Source organism: Phocoena sinus, chromosome 12 (genome assembly GCF_008692025.1).
Source record: "Phocoena sinus isolate mPhoSin1 chromosome 12, mPhoSin1.pri, whole genome shotgun sequence".
Taxonomy (NCBI): domain Eukaryota; kingdom Metazoa; phylum Chordata; class Mammalia; order Artiodactyla; family Phocoenidae; genus Phocoena; species Phocoena sinus.
The window spans coordinates 15132477-15148877 of NC_045774.1; the positions used below are offsets into that span (position 1 = coordinate 15132477).

At 41.9% G+C, this 16401-nt stretch overlaps 1 protein-coding gene across 5 annotated transcripts in view; it reads right to left on the reverse strand.

Moving 5' to 3' along the window:
- PLEKHG1 (pleckstrin homology and RhoGEF domain containing G1) overlaps positions 1 to 16401 on the reverse strand; it is a 237122-nt gene that overhangs the window by 31627 nt on the left and 189094 nt on the right. For all 5 annotated transcript variants that reach the window (XM_032650792.1, XM_032650793.1, XM_032650791.1 and 2 more), the window contains 3 exons: positions 14527 to 14596; positions 6322 to 6368; positions 2297 to 2447 (listed from right to left, as the gene is read on the reverse strand). In XM_032650792.1, coding sequence (XP_032506683.1) covers positions 2297 to 2447; positions 6322 to 6368; positions 14527 to 14596 — 268 coding nt within the window. The remainder of the gene's footprint in view (positions 1 to 2296; positions 2448 to 6321; positions 6369 to 14526; positions 14597 to 16401) is intronic.

Here is a 16401-nt window from a genome sequence, read left to right on the forward strand (position 1 = left end):
CTTATTTAATTGAAGCTGTATCGTCTTCAAAGAGCAACAATAAGTTTTAAGTATCTAAATTCCAGTGTAAGTATCTAAAAGAGTAAGAAGATATTAGAGTCAATTAGACTGTTCCTATGACACTTATCATGCAGAGATGTTAAGCTCAAGGGTGGAGGTTGAATCTAATGGTATAAATTATTAGTCACACTTTGTTTACTTTTACTGAATCCTCAAAATTTCCATCCAGCTAGAAACTGGAAAGGAATTTACATTTTATTTCTGCACTCAGACTCAGCTGTTAGAAAGGTCCTATGAAACTGTATCACTAAACTAACAACTCCCAGGTAAGTTTAAGATCAAGAGAAAACTTAAAAAAATAATCACTTCTTCTTTTAGTCTGAGAGGCAATCCTGTTCATCAATAGTCAGACTCAGAAGTACAGAGTGTATTTCTGTGGGGATTTTCACGGGTGGCTACACAACTTTGAAGTGATGTGCGTGATACAGAAGGAACACTCTAAACCAACTATGAAAGCAAAAATACTCCAGGCAATTAGTTTTAAATTAATCTAACCACTGTTCTTTCCTTTTATCTTCACTATCAGCTGTTATGAGCTGAATGTTTGTGCCCTCCACAAATTCATATGTTGAAATCCTAACCTCTAATGTGCTGGTATTAGGAGGTAGGGCCTTTGGAGCTGGTTAGGCCATGAGGGTGGAGCCCTCGTGAATGGTGTTGGTGCCCTCATAAAAGAGAGCCCAGAGCACAGTCTTGCCTCTTTCCACCATGCGAGGAAATGAGGAGAAGAAGGCAGTGTGCAACACAGAACTCAACCATGCTGGCCCCCTGATCTTGGACTTCAGCCTCCAGAACTGTGAGAAATAAATGTTTGTTGTCTAAGCCACCCAGTCTATGGTATTTTGTTATAGCAGCGTGAACTAAGGCACCAGCTTTTAATTTAGAGGGTAAGGGCTGTTCTTCCTAGCAGTTAACTTTTTGTAAGAATCTTGACTTGTTATATCTGACATGCTTATGTAACAGAGGTCCGAGATTTTTCTTTTGATTGACTTACTGTCTAGAAAGCCATAAACAGAGATTACTGGGACATACTAGTTTTAAATGCCATATTAGCAGAGTCCAGCAAAGATCTATCCTGGGAAAGCTATTCTTTTTTAAAGAATTATTTGGACACTGATTTAGTAAATTAATCCCACTAAATTTCGAGGTCATTAAAACCAATCGAACAGTTAAAGTAATATCCCTGATGTGGCTTCACAGGATGCAAGGTTCTCCCAAGATGAGCCAGGCAGGCAAAAAGACAAAGCTGAGAACTTTCTGGTAAAGTTGGACTGTAAAGAGTTCTTAAACTTTTAAATGTGTATGAACTGAGCAATCTTGGAATGCCTATCCAAGTTAGAAACCTGCAATCATTTAAAAAGTGATACATGTAAATTGCAGGCATGTTGATACACATAGGAGCTCTGGATTTAAATCTTTTTTAAAAAAGATTTTTAATGCATTATTAAAAATAATAAAATAAAAATAATAGCTCATTTTTATTGACCGCCTGCGAGGCACCATGAACGTGGGAAATGTACAGGATTTGAACCCGGGCAGTCTTGCCCCAGAGCCCTGCTCCCAACCTCTCTGCTATCCTGTCTTTCTCAAGTTGCAAAGGCAATCAATCCTGCTTATAGAATGAAATTACTTTCAAGAACACTATTTCCCATTTTTATCAGCTTCCTTAGAAGATAAGAAATGAGAATGTATGAGAGCCACGTCTACTTTTGTTTCTAAGGTCTCCTTGAATTTTGTACAAATAATGGGAAATGATATAAAGAAAACAGACCCCGAAGTGATGGGAGGCCCAGCCCGAAGACCATTCATCACGCTGCTCATCTGTCTTCTCCCCTTTCAGCCCCTGCTCGTTGCCCCTACACAAGCTGATCTATGACAAACAGCTCTCCCTCCCAACTGCCTACTGAATCCGGGCTCATGGAAATAAAATAAAACCTAACAAAAAGATCTGTTGTTCGTGAATGATAGCTCCCTGCCTGAAACTGTCACTCCTAAGCCCTATCACCATCAGAGCCAAAATGAATCTTTTTACTTGGCTGTTGTCAATGAGGTTGCAGGCCTAGAATATAAATATCTCTAATTCCTCAAAGCAGATTAGTCAGTTGTAAAGTATGAGTGTGGAAAATGTTTCCATATGTCCACAGCTTTTACTGATTTTTTTTTTCTCCTAAACTTAACATAGACACACAAAATCCCCATCCCCTAGAAAGTCCTTCAAGCGCAGGCAGAAACTTACATGCAAAAGGAGATGATACTTGAGAATCCGCTGAACTGGTTTCAAGAGATAGGACCCCAGAGGCAGTGAGTGTTTCAAAGTTTCCTGACGTTCCCTGAAGAATTTGGCCAGCATCTTGTTCCTCATGCACTCTGTTAGCACAGCCACGGATCTGCAAGAAGAAGAAATATTTTAAAATCTAAATTGTAACGCTTGACACGAGCATTCAAGTTTTAAATGCTGGAGTGTGCAGATACCTTAAAACAGGTAAGAGCTAGAGAAGCTAGAATGCTTCTGGGCAGGTTAAGAAAAGGTGTCCCTCTGGGTGGGTGAATTAGAAAAAGACACTATAAGAAGGTAGTAAAACATGGACACATGGCATCTAAGCAGTAAGCTCCTTCCTCCAGGGAGATGCTGCCCCTGCCAGGACACAGGGCTTTGCAAAGGGGATTTAAGTTGGACGTTAGCCCCTAATTATGTCCCATCTTGGCATCTTTGTGCAGTGCTCAAATACACATCTGTATTCAGTTTTCAAGTTAGGTTGCAAGGAGTGGGCACCTTTGTACTAAACAAAAGGAGTGTCTTCTTCCCAGTAGATCCAGCCCCGTGCCGGACGTTTGCCACCCCCTCTGCCGGTTGCCTTTAAGTAAATGCACAAAGTGCGTGACATTATGTGCGGGTCTTTGGAGACCCCATCCCCCAAGGAACTTTCCTTTGAGAATCTCTGAACAGATCCTTCTTTCCACCGCCAAGTGACCCTCCTCATTCTAAATTTACCTTTTGAAACAGTTGGATAACCTTGGTCCTTAAGGAGCGTGCCTTACAGAGCATATTAGAAAAGTAGGTCGGAATTCTTCCTCCACCTCAGCTCCCCAATAAGTACGGCCCCCAAACATCCTAGACGGATGTTTGAAACAATGCTCATATCTTACATATAAAGCAAGCTGGTGGGCTTGTATAGTTGCACATACACACGTAAATTAAAATCTTATGGTCTCATAACTTAGAAGGAAGCAGGTGGAAGTAATTTCAGCCCCTTTCTCCCCAACTCAGTAATACGTTTTCAGAATTAATTTAGAAAAACAGAGCCAAACAACAAAAGAAAACTCCTTGGAAGGAAGTGACATGGATGGAGGTCTCCTAATTAAGCGATCAGAATCCCTTTCGTGCCTGATTGCTTGGAGAAATATCTCTGTTCAAATGGTTTTATTTTTCCCTTAAGATTTCAAAACTATTCTTCATCATGTAACCTAGGGACTTTTCTAAGGCTCTTTAGAGTCAGAATCAGCTGTTCACTGGCCTCCTAACCATCTGAAGTTTTGAGTTCTTGCCCAAGGGTAAGACACCTGCAAGAAATCCTGAGCGCACTGAACCCTGGATTCAGGCCACGGGGAGACATCCGAGAACAATGACCTGAGCGGGTCTGTGCTCCTCCCTGGGGACAAGAGGGAGGGCTTGTGCCTCTTCCCAGCAAAGTCACTGGGGCATGACTGGTATGAAGAAAGACATCTGTCAAGGTGTGCAGGCGACATTTAATATCACCAGCCTGGATCCGAAGGGGAAAGACGCGTTGTCAGATGGGCTGAAACACCTGGCGCTCATGGCTTGTGAAGACGGGGGAGGGAAATCTCGGGCCTCAGAGAGCAAATTGATGGGAGACAAGGGGACAGGAAGAAATCTTTTTCTATGAATATGAAAACCACACAACTGGGCAAGAACCGGATGCGCCCGCTTCACTGAGAGGGCCTGGGGAGCAGTTCCCTGCTAACACGTTTCTTTCCTTCTTCAAAGTCAGACCCAAGGTAAAAAACACTTCCTCCTGGAAACTGTCCTGATTTCTCCTCGCTGGGACTTACTCCTCCTTTATCTCATGCATCTTTAGCTTCTATTACATATGACTGAGTTGGTACTACATTGACTTGTATTCATTGATTTGATCTTTCCTAACGGCTGTTCCGCTATTACATTTGGTTCAGTTCCGACTCTCAAAACAATATAAACTGCTAAAAGGCAAGGGATATTCGTTCCTATTTCCTGCCAGTGTACACCAAGCTTGGACTTGTGCCCTACGAAGGACAGGCTCTCAAAAATGTCCTGCACAAATGACTGCGCCTATCCCCTGACCCTGAAGCAGTGTAGTTTATAAAAGCTGCCTTCATTCTGTGCCCTCTGCTCTTATTACTGTCAGAAAATTCTTCTTAACATAAACTTCCAAAATTGCACATTCAGAGATATTTCTTCAAATGACATGTTTATAATGAAATTTACACAGACATAATCCTCCAAACAAGCCCCTCTAGCATCTTAGATCCTGATAATTGGGTCCAGAATTTTGTTGATTCTTCAGAGTTGGAATGTTTTTTCCTTTCCCACAGGAGGAAGTGTTGTGGAGAAGTTGAGGGCTGATTCTTTGATTTCTCTGCATTAGGGTGTGGTGCAACGCTGGCTTTTAGCATAAGGACCATAGCTTTAGTTGGGGCATCCTACAATTTCCTGATATCTTCAGGAGAGAGGTGGAAACAACATTGCTTAAGTGAACCTGTGTAAACTGTGGGTAGGTCTACAGATAAGGATATGAATAAATGTACTAACCTGCATGTGGGGTGTTGTTTTGTTTTGTTTTTAGGGAAACCTGAGAAAAGCATGCTTGACCCCCAACCAGATAAATCACCATAGCATGATATCCTGACCAATATTTAGAGGAGAAGATGAAAAGCCTCCAATAGAAAGTATTTTGCCATCAGTAAGCCTGAGCCTCTGCCTTCATGTCTTTTAATCCACACTGGCTTTCCAGGGCCGCCCCGAAGCAGGAATGACCCGCTTGTTCTTCCTGAACACAGTGACACAAGGGGCTCAGTCTACTGGCTTCTCTTCTAGGTGGACCCCACCACCCACTTTATCCTTAGGGACATGCCTCTACCAAGACTGGCTACAGAGTAGATAAAATCCCCCGAGCTCTCTTCCCGGTCCATCCCTAACATAACAACTCAAGTCCTGCTAGTCACGTGGGCAAACAGACAGTAGAAAGGTATGGGGTGAGGGGAATCACAAAGCTTCAGTAACTTTACAAGGATGTAGTAGCGTGAGGTTTGAGGCTGGACCAACTTTGGTTCAAATCCCATCCAGATTTGGTCACTTATCAGCTATGTGACCCTTGTAAGATTAATAAACCTGTCGGAGGCTCAATGATTTCATCCATGCAGCGGGGATGGGGCAGGGATGATGATGAGGTAACACTTGCTGAGGACCTATCGGGCCAGGCACTGTGCTGTCAGTGTGTTCTCTCCTTTCTGCTTTTCTTTAATCCCTCAATATCTCTAGATTCCTGGGAAAACTAAATTCAACCACATTTTGTATTTACAGGATTGAGCGCAGTACCTAGAGATCAATAAGTGCTCAGTAAATGTCTTTTGCAGAAAAAAGACTTTCCTACAGTGTGAGCTGTGGTCTTAGGCCTGACTCCCTTACTGAAATGGTCACTATATCGGCCAGAGGCTGCTCCCTAAACGATCCTCTTGCCGACACCCCCGGTGTGAGCAAAACTGAAGCAATGATCCAGGTGGAATGATGAGTCCTCTCTTCTCACATCAGCTTATCATGTTCTTTCCTTTCTCTGAACTCCATAAAACTTATGTAGTTCCTAAAATTTATATGGCAAAAATATATTTTATCCCCAGCTAGGTTATATAAACTCACTAGCAGTGCACCCCATGTTCTTTAAAACATGGCACATATACAAAAGGGTTAATAGATAAGACTTCTAGCCAAACACAATTGGTTTACTTAGTTTTCCACTGAGGGAAACCTAACAATCTTTTTGGTCTCCTTTAAGGTCTTTCACAATTTTTCCCTGTGCTGGCTCTGCTAGGGAGCCCCTAAGCCTGAATGGATCAATATCTGGGTACCCTGTGGTCCGTTCCCAGCGTGCCTGCAGTTTCCCCACAGTACTCAGCGCGGTGCCAGGCACATAACGCCTACCGGCCACTTACACTGCACAGACTGACTTACAACAATAGAAGATATCCCTGCACATTCACAAGGCGTACCTCGGATAGTTAGTGCAATACTGGGTGTAAATGTGGAACTCTTCACTCTGCAAGGAAACAAAAGAAATTTTATGGGCAAAAAAAGCAGAGACAACAGCAATCAATTACAAAGAAAAGATATATCATTCATACCTTTAAATTGGTTCCTGTAACCACACTGGCCTGTCTCCTGAGCCCCTGTGGCAATCATCCATGCCTTTATTTTTTATTTTTTATTTTTTTGCGGTACGCGGGCCTCTCACTGTTGTGGCCTCTCCCGTTGCGGAGCACAGGCTCCGGACGCGCAGGCTCAGCGGCCATGGCTCACGGGCCCAGCCGCTCTGCGGCACGTGGGATCCTCCCGGATGGGGGCACGAACCCGCGTCCCCTGCATCGGCAGGCGGACTCTCAACCACTGCGCCACCAGGGAAGCCCTCATCCATGCCTTTTTATCTACCTTGGGTTATACCTAGAATCCACGTGCACTTGAACTCATCTGAGTTCATTAAACACTTACTGAGCATCCGCTGTGTTAGCTGAATCTGGGGGCAAATAGGAAGAGGAAGACAGTAGGGTTTCTGCCCCCAGATGCTCATGGTTCTCTGGGGGATTTGCAGTGTGAGAGAGAAATATAGGTAGAACATTTAAATATCACGTGGTCAGAACATGTTGCAGGCATGCGCGGGGCACAAGAGAGCCGCTGCGCACTTTCAAGCCCTGTGTGTGCAGTCCTCTCTGCCCACTGTCTTTCCCACCTTTTTCATCGGATAGCTACCAGGCGCCACTTGACATTGAACTGAGGCTTTATTTCCTCTAAGGGGACTTCCTGAGTCCTTGGGCCGAGCCCACTGCTCCTACTTGGGACCTCACAACACCCAGTACCCGCCCATCTTGCAGCATTTGCCGAACGATAATGACATTTACTGCATGTCTTGTCTGTCTCCCACTCTACGCTGTGTTCCTGCAACAGGGGGCCCTACTGTGTTCATCTGGCACATAATGTCTGTTGAACTACTGAATCCGCATCTCTCCTATGAAGCTGAAAATTTTTTCAGAGCAGGATACAAGTCTACGCACCTGTATGCGTCCAGCGTGGCAGCAATGCCTCAAATGCTTAAATATTTGGCTAACTAATGGGGGCTTCTTGCCTTTTGCTATGATCATATTCCAGGTTCCCTCATCAACAAATTCTAGACATAATATCATTTCACTTATACAAAAAAAAAAAAAAGGTCATGAAGAACCTAGGGGCAGGACAGGAATAAAGATGCAGACATAGAGAATGGACTTGAGGACACGGGGAGGGGGAAGGGTAAGCTGGGACGAAGTGAGAGAGTGGCATGGACATATATACACTACCAACTGTAAAACAGATAGCTAGTGGGAAGCAGCCACATAGCACAGGGAGATCAGCTCAGTGCTTTGTGACCACCTAGAGGGGTGGGATAGGGAGGGTGGGAGGGAGACGCAAGAGGGAGGGGATAGGGGGATATATGTATACATATAGCTGATTCACTTCGTTATACAGCAGAAACTAACACACCATTGTAAAGCAATTACACTCCAATAAAGATGTTTAGAAAAAAAAAGTATATATCTTTAATAGGAGGACTTTTAAAAAGAAGCATCACTGCAATGCTATTATCATATTTACATAATTCCATGGGAAGGACTGAGAGGTTGGGATTAGCAGATGCAAACTATTACATATAGGATAGATAAAGAAAAAGGTCCTGCTGTATAGCACAGGGAACTAAATATTCAATATCTTGTGATAAACCGTAATGGAAAAGAATATGAAAAGAACAGATATATGTATAACTGAGTCACTTTGCTGTACAGCAGAAATTAAACACAACATTACAAATCAACTATACTTCAATAAAATGTAAAATAAATAAATAACTCCATACTACCATGAGGGTTTGTCATCAGTATTCCTATTTTCTTTTTTTAAATTATAGTTTGCTGTTTGCTTTGGAATCCAAATAACACCCACACACAGCAACTTGATATTGTTGATATCTCTTAAGTCCCTTCTAATCTATAAATTCCCCCTCTTATTTTCCCCTTGCAATTAAGTTGAAGAAAAACCAGATGGTTTGTCCTGCAGAGTCTCCCACACTCTCAGTTTGCTGATCACATCCCTATGGCTTCCTTTACTGTGTTCGCCTGTCCTCCTCTTTGTGGTTTAGGAGAGGTTTGATCAGATTTAGGTTTCATAATTTGGCCCGAGTACATCATAGGTTAGACTACACTTAAATCGGGAGGCATATGATGTCTGGTTCTCTCTTTCTGTGATGTTAATAACCATTGGTGGGCTTCCCTGATGGTGCAGTGGTTAAGAGTCCGCCTGCCAATGCAGGGGACACGGGTTCGAGCCCTGGTCCGGGAGGATCCCACACGCTGCAGAGCAGCTAAGCCTGGGTGCCACAACTACTGCGCCTGCGCTTTAGAGCCCACGAGCCACAACTACTGAGCACACGTGTCACAACTACTGAGCCCACGCACCTAGAGCCCATACTCTGCAATGAGAAGCCACCACAATGAGAAGCCCGCGTGCCCCAACGAAGAGTAGCCCCCGCTCGCCGCAACTAGAGAAAGCCTGCACGCAGCAACGAAGACCGAACGCAGCCAAAAATAAATAAATAAAATAAATTTATTTTAAAAAAAACCATTGGTAATTATTGCTTAGATCTGTTAATTCATGAGGGGTTACAACATGGTGATATTTCTATTCTACTATTCTGTCTTCATTTATTAGCCAAAATCTTTCCAAAAAAGGAACTGCCTTAGACTGGTTACCCTGCAGTTTGTGGTTTGTATGGGAAAGGCAGGATAAATGCTTGATTCTTTTCCTTGATTTTCAAAATAATGCCTCGGTTCTCTAACATCCTGCAAAGGGCTTGGGTTTTTTTTTTTTATATACATATATATCACTGTGATTCCATGAATAAGAACGTATTTGATGATTTTCAGTTGTTTTCAGTTAGTTATCTTTACTGATGCTCAAATGATCCCATCTTTGCCCAGTAGGAGCCTCTTCTTGAGTATTCGTTGACCTACAGCCTCCAGCTGCTTCCTCGTTTTCTGATATGACAAGATGTTCCAGACTATCTTGTATATTTACTTCCCTACCCTCATTCTTCGCAGAGCCCTGATTCCTTTAGGTAGGAAGTAGTATGCGGAAACCACAATCTGAGTTTTAGGGATGCTCTTTAGGTTAATTAGTATTCCTAGGCCTTTTCAGTGGACAAAGCTGGGCATACGGTATTTTTGTAAAGCTAAAATACATACTTAGTTCATACTAATTCTTGTAATTCAGATTCAGGACTACAGTGTCTTTAATTAGCCTCATTCGTACTCTGTATTTTCTTTCTCTTGCCAATTCCAGTTCTCAGTGACACAAATGTAAATATTCATTTGCTTTATCCCACAATATACACAATAATTCCCGAATAACGAAACCAACACCATTATATATGATATCATTACTGAAAACAATTAAGGATGGATTTGTTGTATTTTGCCCATAGCATAGTTTTCAATTGATTGGAATTTCCTCTGTGTGGTCATGCCACAATCTGGATATGCAATTAGACTCATTGTTTCATTTTGCTTTCAATTAAAAAAATTTTTTTTAATTTATTTTATTTTTAATTTAATTTAATTTTTTAACATCTTTATTGGAGTATAATTGCTTTACAATGTTAGTTTCTGCTTTATAACAAAGTGAATCAGTTATACATATGTTCCCATATCTCTTCCCTCTTGTGACTCCCTCCCTCCCTCCCTATCCCACCCCTCTAGGTGGTCACAAAATACCCAGCTGATCTCCCTGTGCTTTGAAGACTGTTTTAAACTTTAACTTTGGTTTATAACTATGTAAAATAGATATATAGTTTCAAAGTCAACTCTCCAAGGAAATGTACATTTAAAGATGTCTGGCTTCTAATCTTTCCCATTCTAGACTATTCCCTCCCTTCCCCATCAGGAACCAATTTTTAATCTTACAGTTTATCCTTAAAAAATTTTTTTAAACATACACATTTACATATAGGTATAACCTCCCCTATTTCTGAATAAATAAAAACAAGCTATGCCCGTGATTCTCAAACTTGAGTATTAGCATTACCTCGAGGGCTTATTAAAACACAGATTACTGGGTTGCACCCTAGAGTTTCTGCTTTAGTAGGTTTGGGTGGGGCCCGAGAATCTGCTTTCTAACAAGCTCCTGTATGATGCCGCTGCTGCTGGCCCAGAGACTACACTCTGAAAACAGCAGTGCTATACTCCCCACCCCATTCCCTTTCTAGTAGTATACAGAGATATTCTTTACTTGTACTATTCTACTGTGCTTTGTACTATTCTATTACGTGGATATACCATAGTTTATTCAACCAGCTTTTTGTTTTGTGGACATTTGGGTTCCTTCCATATATTATATAGTTCTATGCATATATTTATATATGCATATGTACCTATACTTATATAAAATATTTATTTCTATATACTGTATAGATTTATAAATTGTAACAATGAGTACTACAAAGCATAGCATCACCTTTGTTGAGTTTCTGTCACTATATCTTTGGAATAGATTTCTGGAAGTAGGATTGCTAGAATAAAGGGTGAATTCACATGTAACTTGGCTAGATATAGCCAAATTCTCCTCCACAGGGTCTATTTTGTTTTCCCACAATTACAGGAGTGTCTGTTTCCCCACGGCCTTGCCAACCTAGTAGGCTGCCAAAATTTTAAGCATAGTATTTAAAAAAAAAATCTAAATTAATTGCCAAATTCAAAAAGTTAGAAGATAAAAATATCTTGATTTCTGGCTTCTCTTGAAAAAGTATTAGATCCACTGGCCCCGGGCCTACAGTTTCAGGTAACACTTCTGTCCCTGAGACATGAGTACCTCGATGGCTCTGGCCTCCACCTGGGCCCATTCATGCACTGTGTTCACCTGTTCAGCTCCTGAAGGCACTGGAGTGTCCCGCCCGGCTCCAGCGATAAGAAGGGCAAAGTGATTTGCCCAAGGTCTTCTAGGAAATGAACACCAAGCTAGAGCCTTTCCCTGGGTTTGCTCACAGGCTTTCAGCTTCTGGCTCCTTTCCGGCCTCCTGCTGCACTCAGCCTGGGATTGAACAATTATCAGGCTGATTTCCTCAGATTTAAGGACTTTTAGGATCATATGGAATACCAAACTTAAACACCATGGCCTCAATGAAAACATATTTAAATTACATCATCTATGTGACCTACACACACCTACCCTAATAAAGCCTCAAGGCTTCTGCACAACTGAATTTCTGTGCATTTTGTGACATCATGGCTCTATTCCTACCTTAGCCAGTTTTGATTTAAATCACTGACATATTCTTAATACAGAAGCAAATGCATATTGGATCTTAGATTTATAAGCTCCGTGGACAATTCAAATAATGGCTTTACACAAAAGTCAATAACTCCTAGTTAGTTAATTCCCTAAACACCTATTTCTTAGGATATATGCACACAAGTCCTTTTCAGAAGTATTTAGGGAGAAAGAAGGCAAAGACACACAAGAAATTATACAAAAATAGATATTTTCTTCTGGTTATTCAACTCTTTCAAGTTGCAATTAGAGATGATGTCAAAATGAGACATTTAATTATGAAAGAACCAAAACACGGTAGTCACGGCTGGCCAATCGAACACACAGGGGATCTGAATGTTTATTGAATGAATAACCAGAGTATAGAAATCTGTATGATTTTAGGGTCTCTTCTGTCATAAGGTCAATTTCTCCCCACCCCACCTCTCTCCTTTTCTCACACACACACACACACACACACACACACACACACACACTCACTCATTGATTCCTGAGTACTATTCACAGGACACCATGAGAAAGGCTTACTATGTACATAGCATAGGGGTAAGGTGACACTGACTTGAATACACTCCAGTCACACCAACATCTGATACCAGCACTTTCTTGAGGATCATTTCAGTAAGTGGTGGTGGTGCCTGGCACTGAAGAGAGAAAGGCTCCAGTGGGGAGGGGGCCGCGCATCAGGGGAGAGGAGGAGGTTAAGGGGAGGCTGGGTCTCTGAAGACGAACTTCGTCTCCCTCCTAAATTCCTCCCAGGGTCAGCCTGGCTGACAGTCGTGATAAGGGATGGAAATGAGAGTGGAGGTGAAGGCAGGAGACCAAGGAAACCTGTTCCAGGTGTTTCCAGAGTCCTAAGAGCGGAGAAACACTGAGCTGGGAGAGAGCTCCGTCTGCCTGGTAAGGACTTTTCCCATCCCTCGCGAGAATGGCTTCAACAACAACAGCTCCTGTTGCTCTTTTATGGGCAGCAGCGGGTAAGAAGTCCTGCATTCCCCTCGTGCTGTCGCCTCTCCATACCACAAAAGCAAGGTCAAAGATGACTCTCTGTGGAAGGCCCAGTGACTCAGATAAAAGCAGATGGCAGCCACCAGCTTTACCTCTTTCATTAACGGCCTCTCAATTAAAGCAATTTTCCATTCCTCCCCAGAGGTGAGCAGCTGGCTGTGTGTCAGAAGTGTAACATCTTCCAAATTTCAGGGTGCTGAGTAAGAAGCAGGCTGTGCCAGATCCCACACTCCCTCGCGATTCCCGGCTCACACACCAGAGCATGGAGCGCTATAATCAGTCTTCTAATTAAACTTGGCAATATCACAATGAGAGATCAGATTTGGGAGCTGGCAACCTGGCACATCAACAAACTTTTATGTGAATAATTAGGCCAGAGCTAAGCGTACGCTGGACCAGCTTTAATCAACGTGTGATTTCAGTTACCAGTAAAAGCCCCAATGTTTCCAAAAGCTTCTATGTTGTTTATGTGCTGTGGTGATTGTAACACAGCTTCTTTGATATACTCAGCATATCTTTTTACCCATTTCTTCCTCTTTCGTTTTCCTTCTCTTTTCCGAATTCCCACCCTGCAGGAGAATTCACTATAACACAGGCCGCTTGTGAAAAGAATTGTGTACGTGTGGGCACAAACACTCGCACCCGCAAAGTCAGGAACCACACTTGAGTAGAACCTAGAGTGTTATGTTTGGATTCAAAACCATTGGATCACCGGAAATGACCCCGTGGAACAACCTCAGAGCCCAGTCAGGCTGGGAGGACATCTCCAAGTTCACACTGGACTTCAGGATTCTAAATGAGGTGCTAACTCTGGGCTACCCCAAAGCACAGTCATGAACTTTGCTTCAACCTTTGTACATTTGAAACCAAAACTGCAAAAATCCCATGAAGTTTTACTGCAAAAACAATTTCTGCTAGAGGTTTTCTAAACAACAGCTGTCGAATTTTTAAGAGAAACGTAAGATTCTATATACAGTAGGTAGTATGTCGAGAAAGTAATGTTGTCAAGCAGGGGTCCCCAATCCCTGGGCTGCGGGGCAGTACCGTCCGCTGCCTGTTAGGAACCCGGCCGCACAGCAGGAGGCGAGCGGCGGGAGACCGAGTGAAGCTTCACCTGCCGCTGCCCATCGCTCCCCATTGCTCGCATCACCGCCTGAAACATGCCCCCTCCAAACGCCGCGGAAAAACTGTCTTCCATGAAACGGGTTCCTGGTGCCAAAAAGGTTGGGGACCGCTATTGTAAAGGATTCCCTTGTAAGTTTCAGAATTCTCTCCCTTATCTGGGTACAGAATATAAACTGTCGTTTAAGATTTAAAATTCAAATCCTTTCCTTGTGTTTTTCTAAACCATCAGTGCAACTTAAGAAAAATGTAGGAAAATTAGAGTGCATTTTTAAGATGCAGGAGATTAATTCTGCTCTCTTTATCCCCCTAATGACTAGGCTAGTGCCATATATATATAAATACTATTTACATTCTAACAGATTTTTGTAACTGGTCTAGTGGTATTGTATATGTACTTATTTTTCTAACATTTCTCTAATCTGGACTCTCCTCTTCCCAAGCTTAAAGTTTTTCCTAGGAAAGATATGTAACATCATTTAGCTACTATACAAGTTCTAGGACAACTACTAAGTTATTAGCATTTCCTAACTTACTGGGAACTGTGTTTTGTATTTTTTTTCCCCTAGCTAGTGGGGAGAAAAAAACCCCTCAGAGTGAGAGAGATTAGTGGTGAACCTCAGCCAATATGGAACACAATGGTCATTTTAACCTTAAAATGAAAACAATGTGTGCTCTGTCTCTGTCTTGGTTGGCTCAGAGAGATGAACCCTGCTTACCTTGGACACAAAGCATTCTGCTATGGCCACAGGATCATTTTCACAGTTTTCCAAGTCTTGCAGAAGTTCACTAATAAAAAAATAAAAGCCAGAATGTATTAGGTTGTGGTCTGAGAGTTGAGGACATTTTAAATAACTTAGAAGTTTAAACATTTATATGGCATTTACAAGGAATCGTATTTAATTGGATAACTGAGGACCTCTTGTCATTATATCCAAGGCTTAGATAAGGGACTTGCTCAAGGTCGTGGTGGAGCAGGGGTGTAAACACAGGTTTGACCTGTAACTCTCCCACCCGGAGATAAGCCCTACCTAACGGTTTCAGTCTTCTAGAAGTTTGTCAACAGCTGTAGGCATGCTCACACATACTCACTCATTCACCCAATAGCTTTCCAGGTACCAGATACTGTGCAAAGCACTAAGAACAAACACACCAGTGAGCCAAGTGAGATATGAGTCCTGGTCTCTTGGAGCTTGGAATCCACTGGAAGAGTCAGACCTTCAGTGAAAAATCACACTGACAGATATAACACTATACATGGAGATACTGCTCTAAAGGAAAGATATGCCAGGGGAGGAAACCTCTTTCTTCAGATGAAAATCTATATTATTTTTAATGATTCATTATTTTAAGTAACTAACTGCATAATATTTCACCGTGTGGACGTAGCATCGTTAATTTAACTGATCTCCCATGGCTGGATACAATTCTATAAATGGGATTGCTGGGTCATCGGGCATTCTCAGTTTAAATGTTAACACATTTCCAAATTGCACTCCATATAACTTGGATTGATATGTACTTTGATAAGTGTTTATTTTAATTAGCTGTGTATTACATATTTAATAAAAGGTTAAACAGTTCTACAGGAATTATGATAAAAATAGTTCTACACTTTCTTGCTTTTTGTTTCCCATTCTCGACTGCCACTGCCCAGAAACACTTTCAACTCCTAGCTGTTTCTGCTTTATGTACCCCTGTTTCCAAACATGCTGGTAATGCATTTTCATTCTTTTTGTTTTAGATATTTACTCCGTAATTTCCCCAGCTTCCTTTCCTCCCATCTTCTCAACAAGCTCTGTTATGGAATTTAATTAGATTAAAAGTCAGAGTTTACACTTTTTTAGTATTTATTTTATTTATTTGGTTGCACTGGGTCTTGGTTGCAGCAGGCATGCTCCTCAGTTGAGGCCAGTGGGCTCCTTGGTTGTGGCATGTGAACTCCTGGTTGCGGCACGCATGGGGGATCTAGTTCCCTGACCAGGGATCGAACGTGGGCCCCCTGCATCGGGAGCGTGGAGTCTTAACCACTGTGCAACCAGGGAAGTCCCCAGAGTTTACACTTTAAAGACTATGTAAATATTATTCTCAGCTCAGCCTTGGAGCGTACCATAACTACATTTCCTTTCTTGTACAACCATGTTGTACACACAAATATGTCATTGGAAAAGGGAGGAGTATTTTAATAGCCTTTTAGGTGAGTGTGTATATCTTTCTTTGATAAGACACTGAAACTCAACAAATGGTAGTTTCTTAGAGGTTTGTTGGAGTCTGAAACCATTATATACTATATCCTGTTACATTAAAATCCATTGATGCATCTATCTTGTACTCTGAAAGGAACTTTACCCATGCATGATTTCAGAATAGTCCCAATTTCAAGCATTCTTTCCTAATATTCCTATAAAAACATACCATCTGTAAGATTATTTTTGTTTTGTTTAAATATAGTTCTGATATTTGTATCAATATCTTTTATAGAAAGATGGGTGTGATTAAATTAAAGACAGTTGAAATCTAATCGTTAGAATCTAAATACTGGATGAAGTAAGAGAAAAGATCAAAGAAAAGGAACAGCCAAGGAAGCAACATAT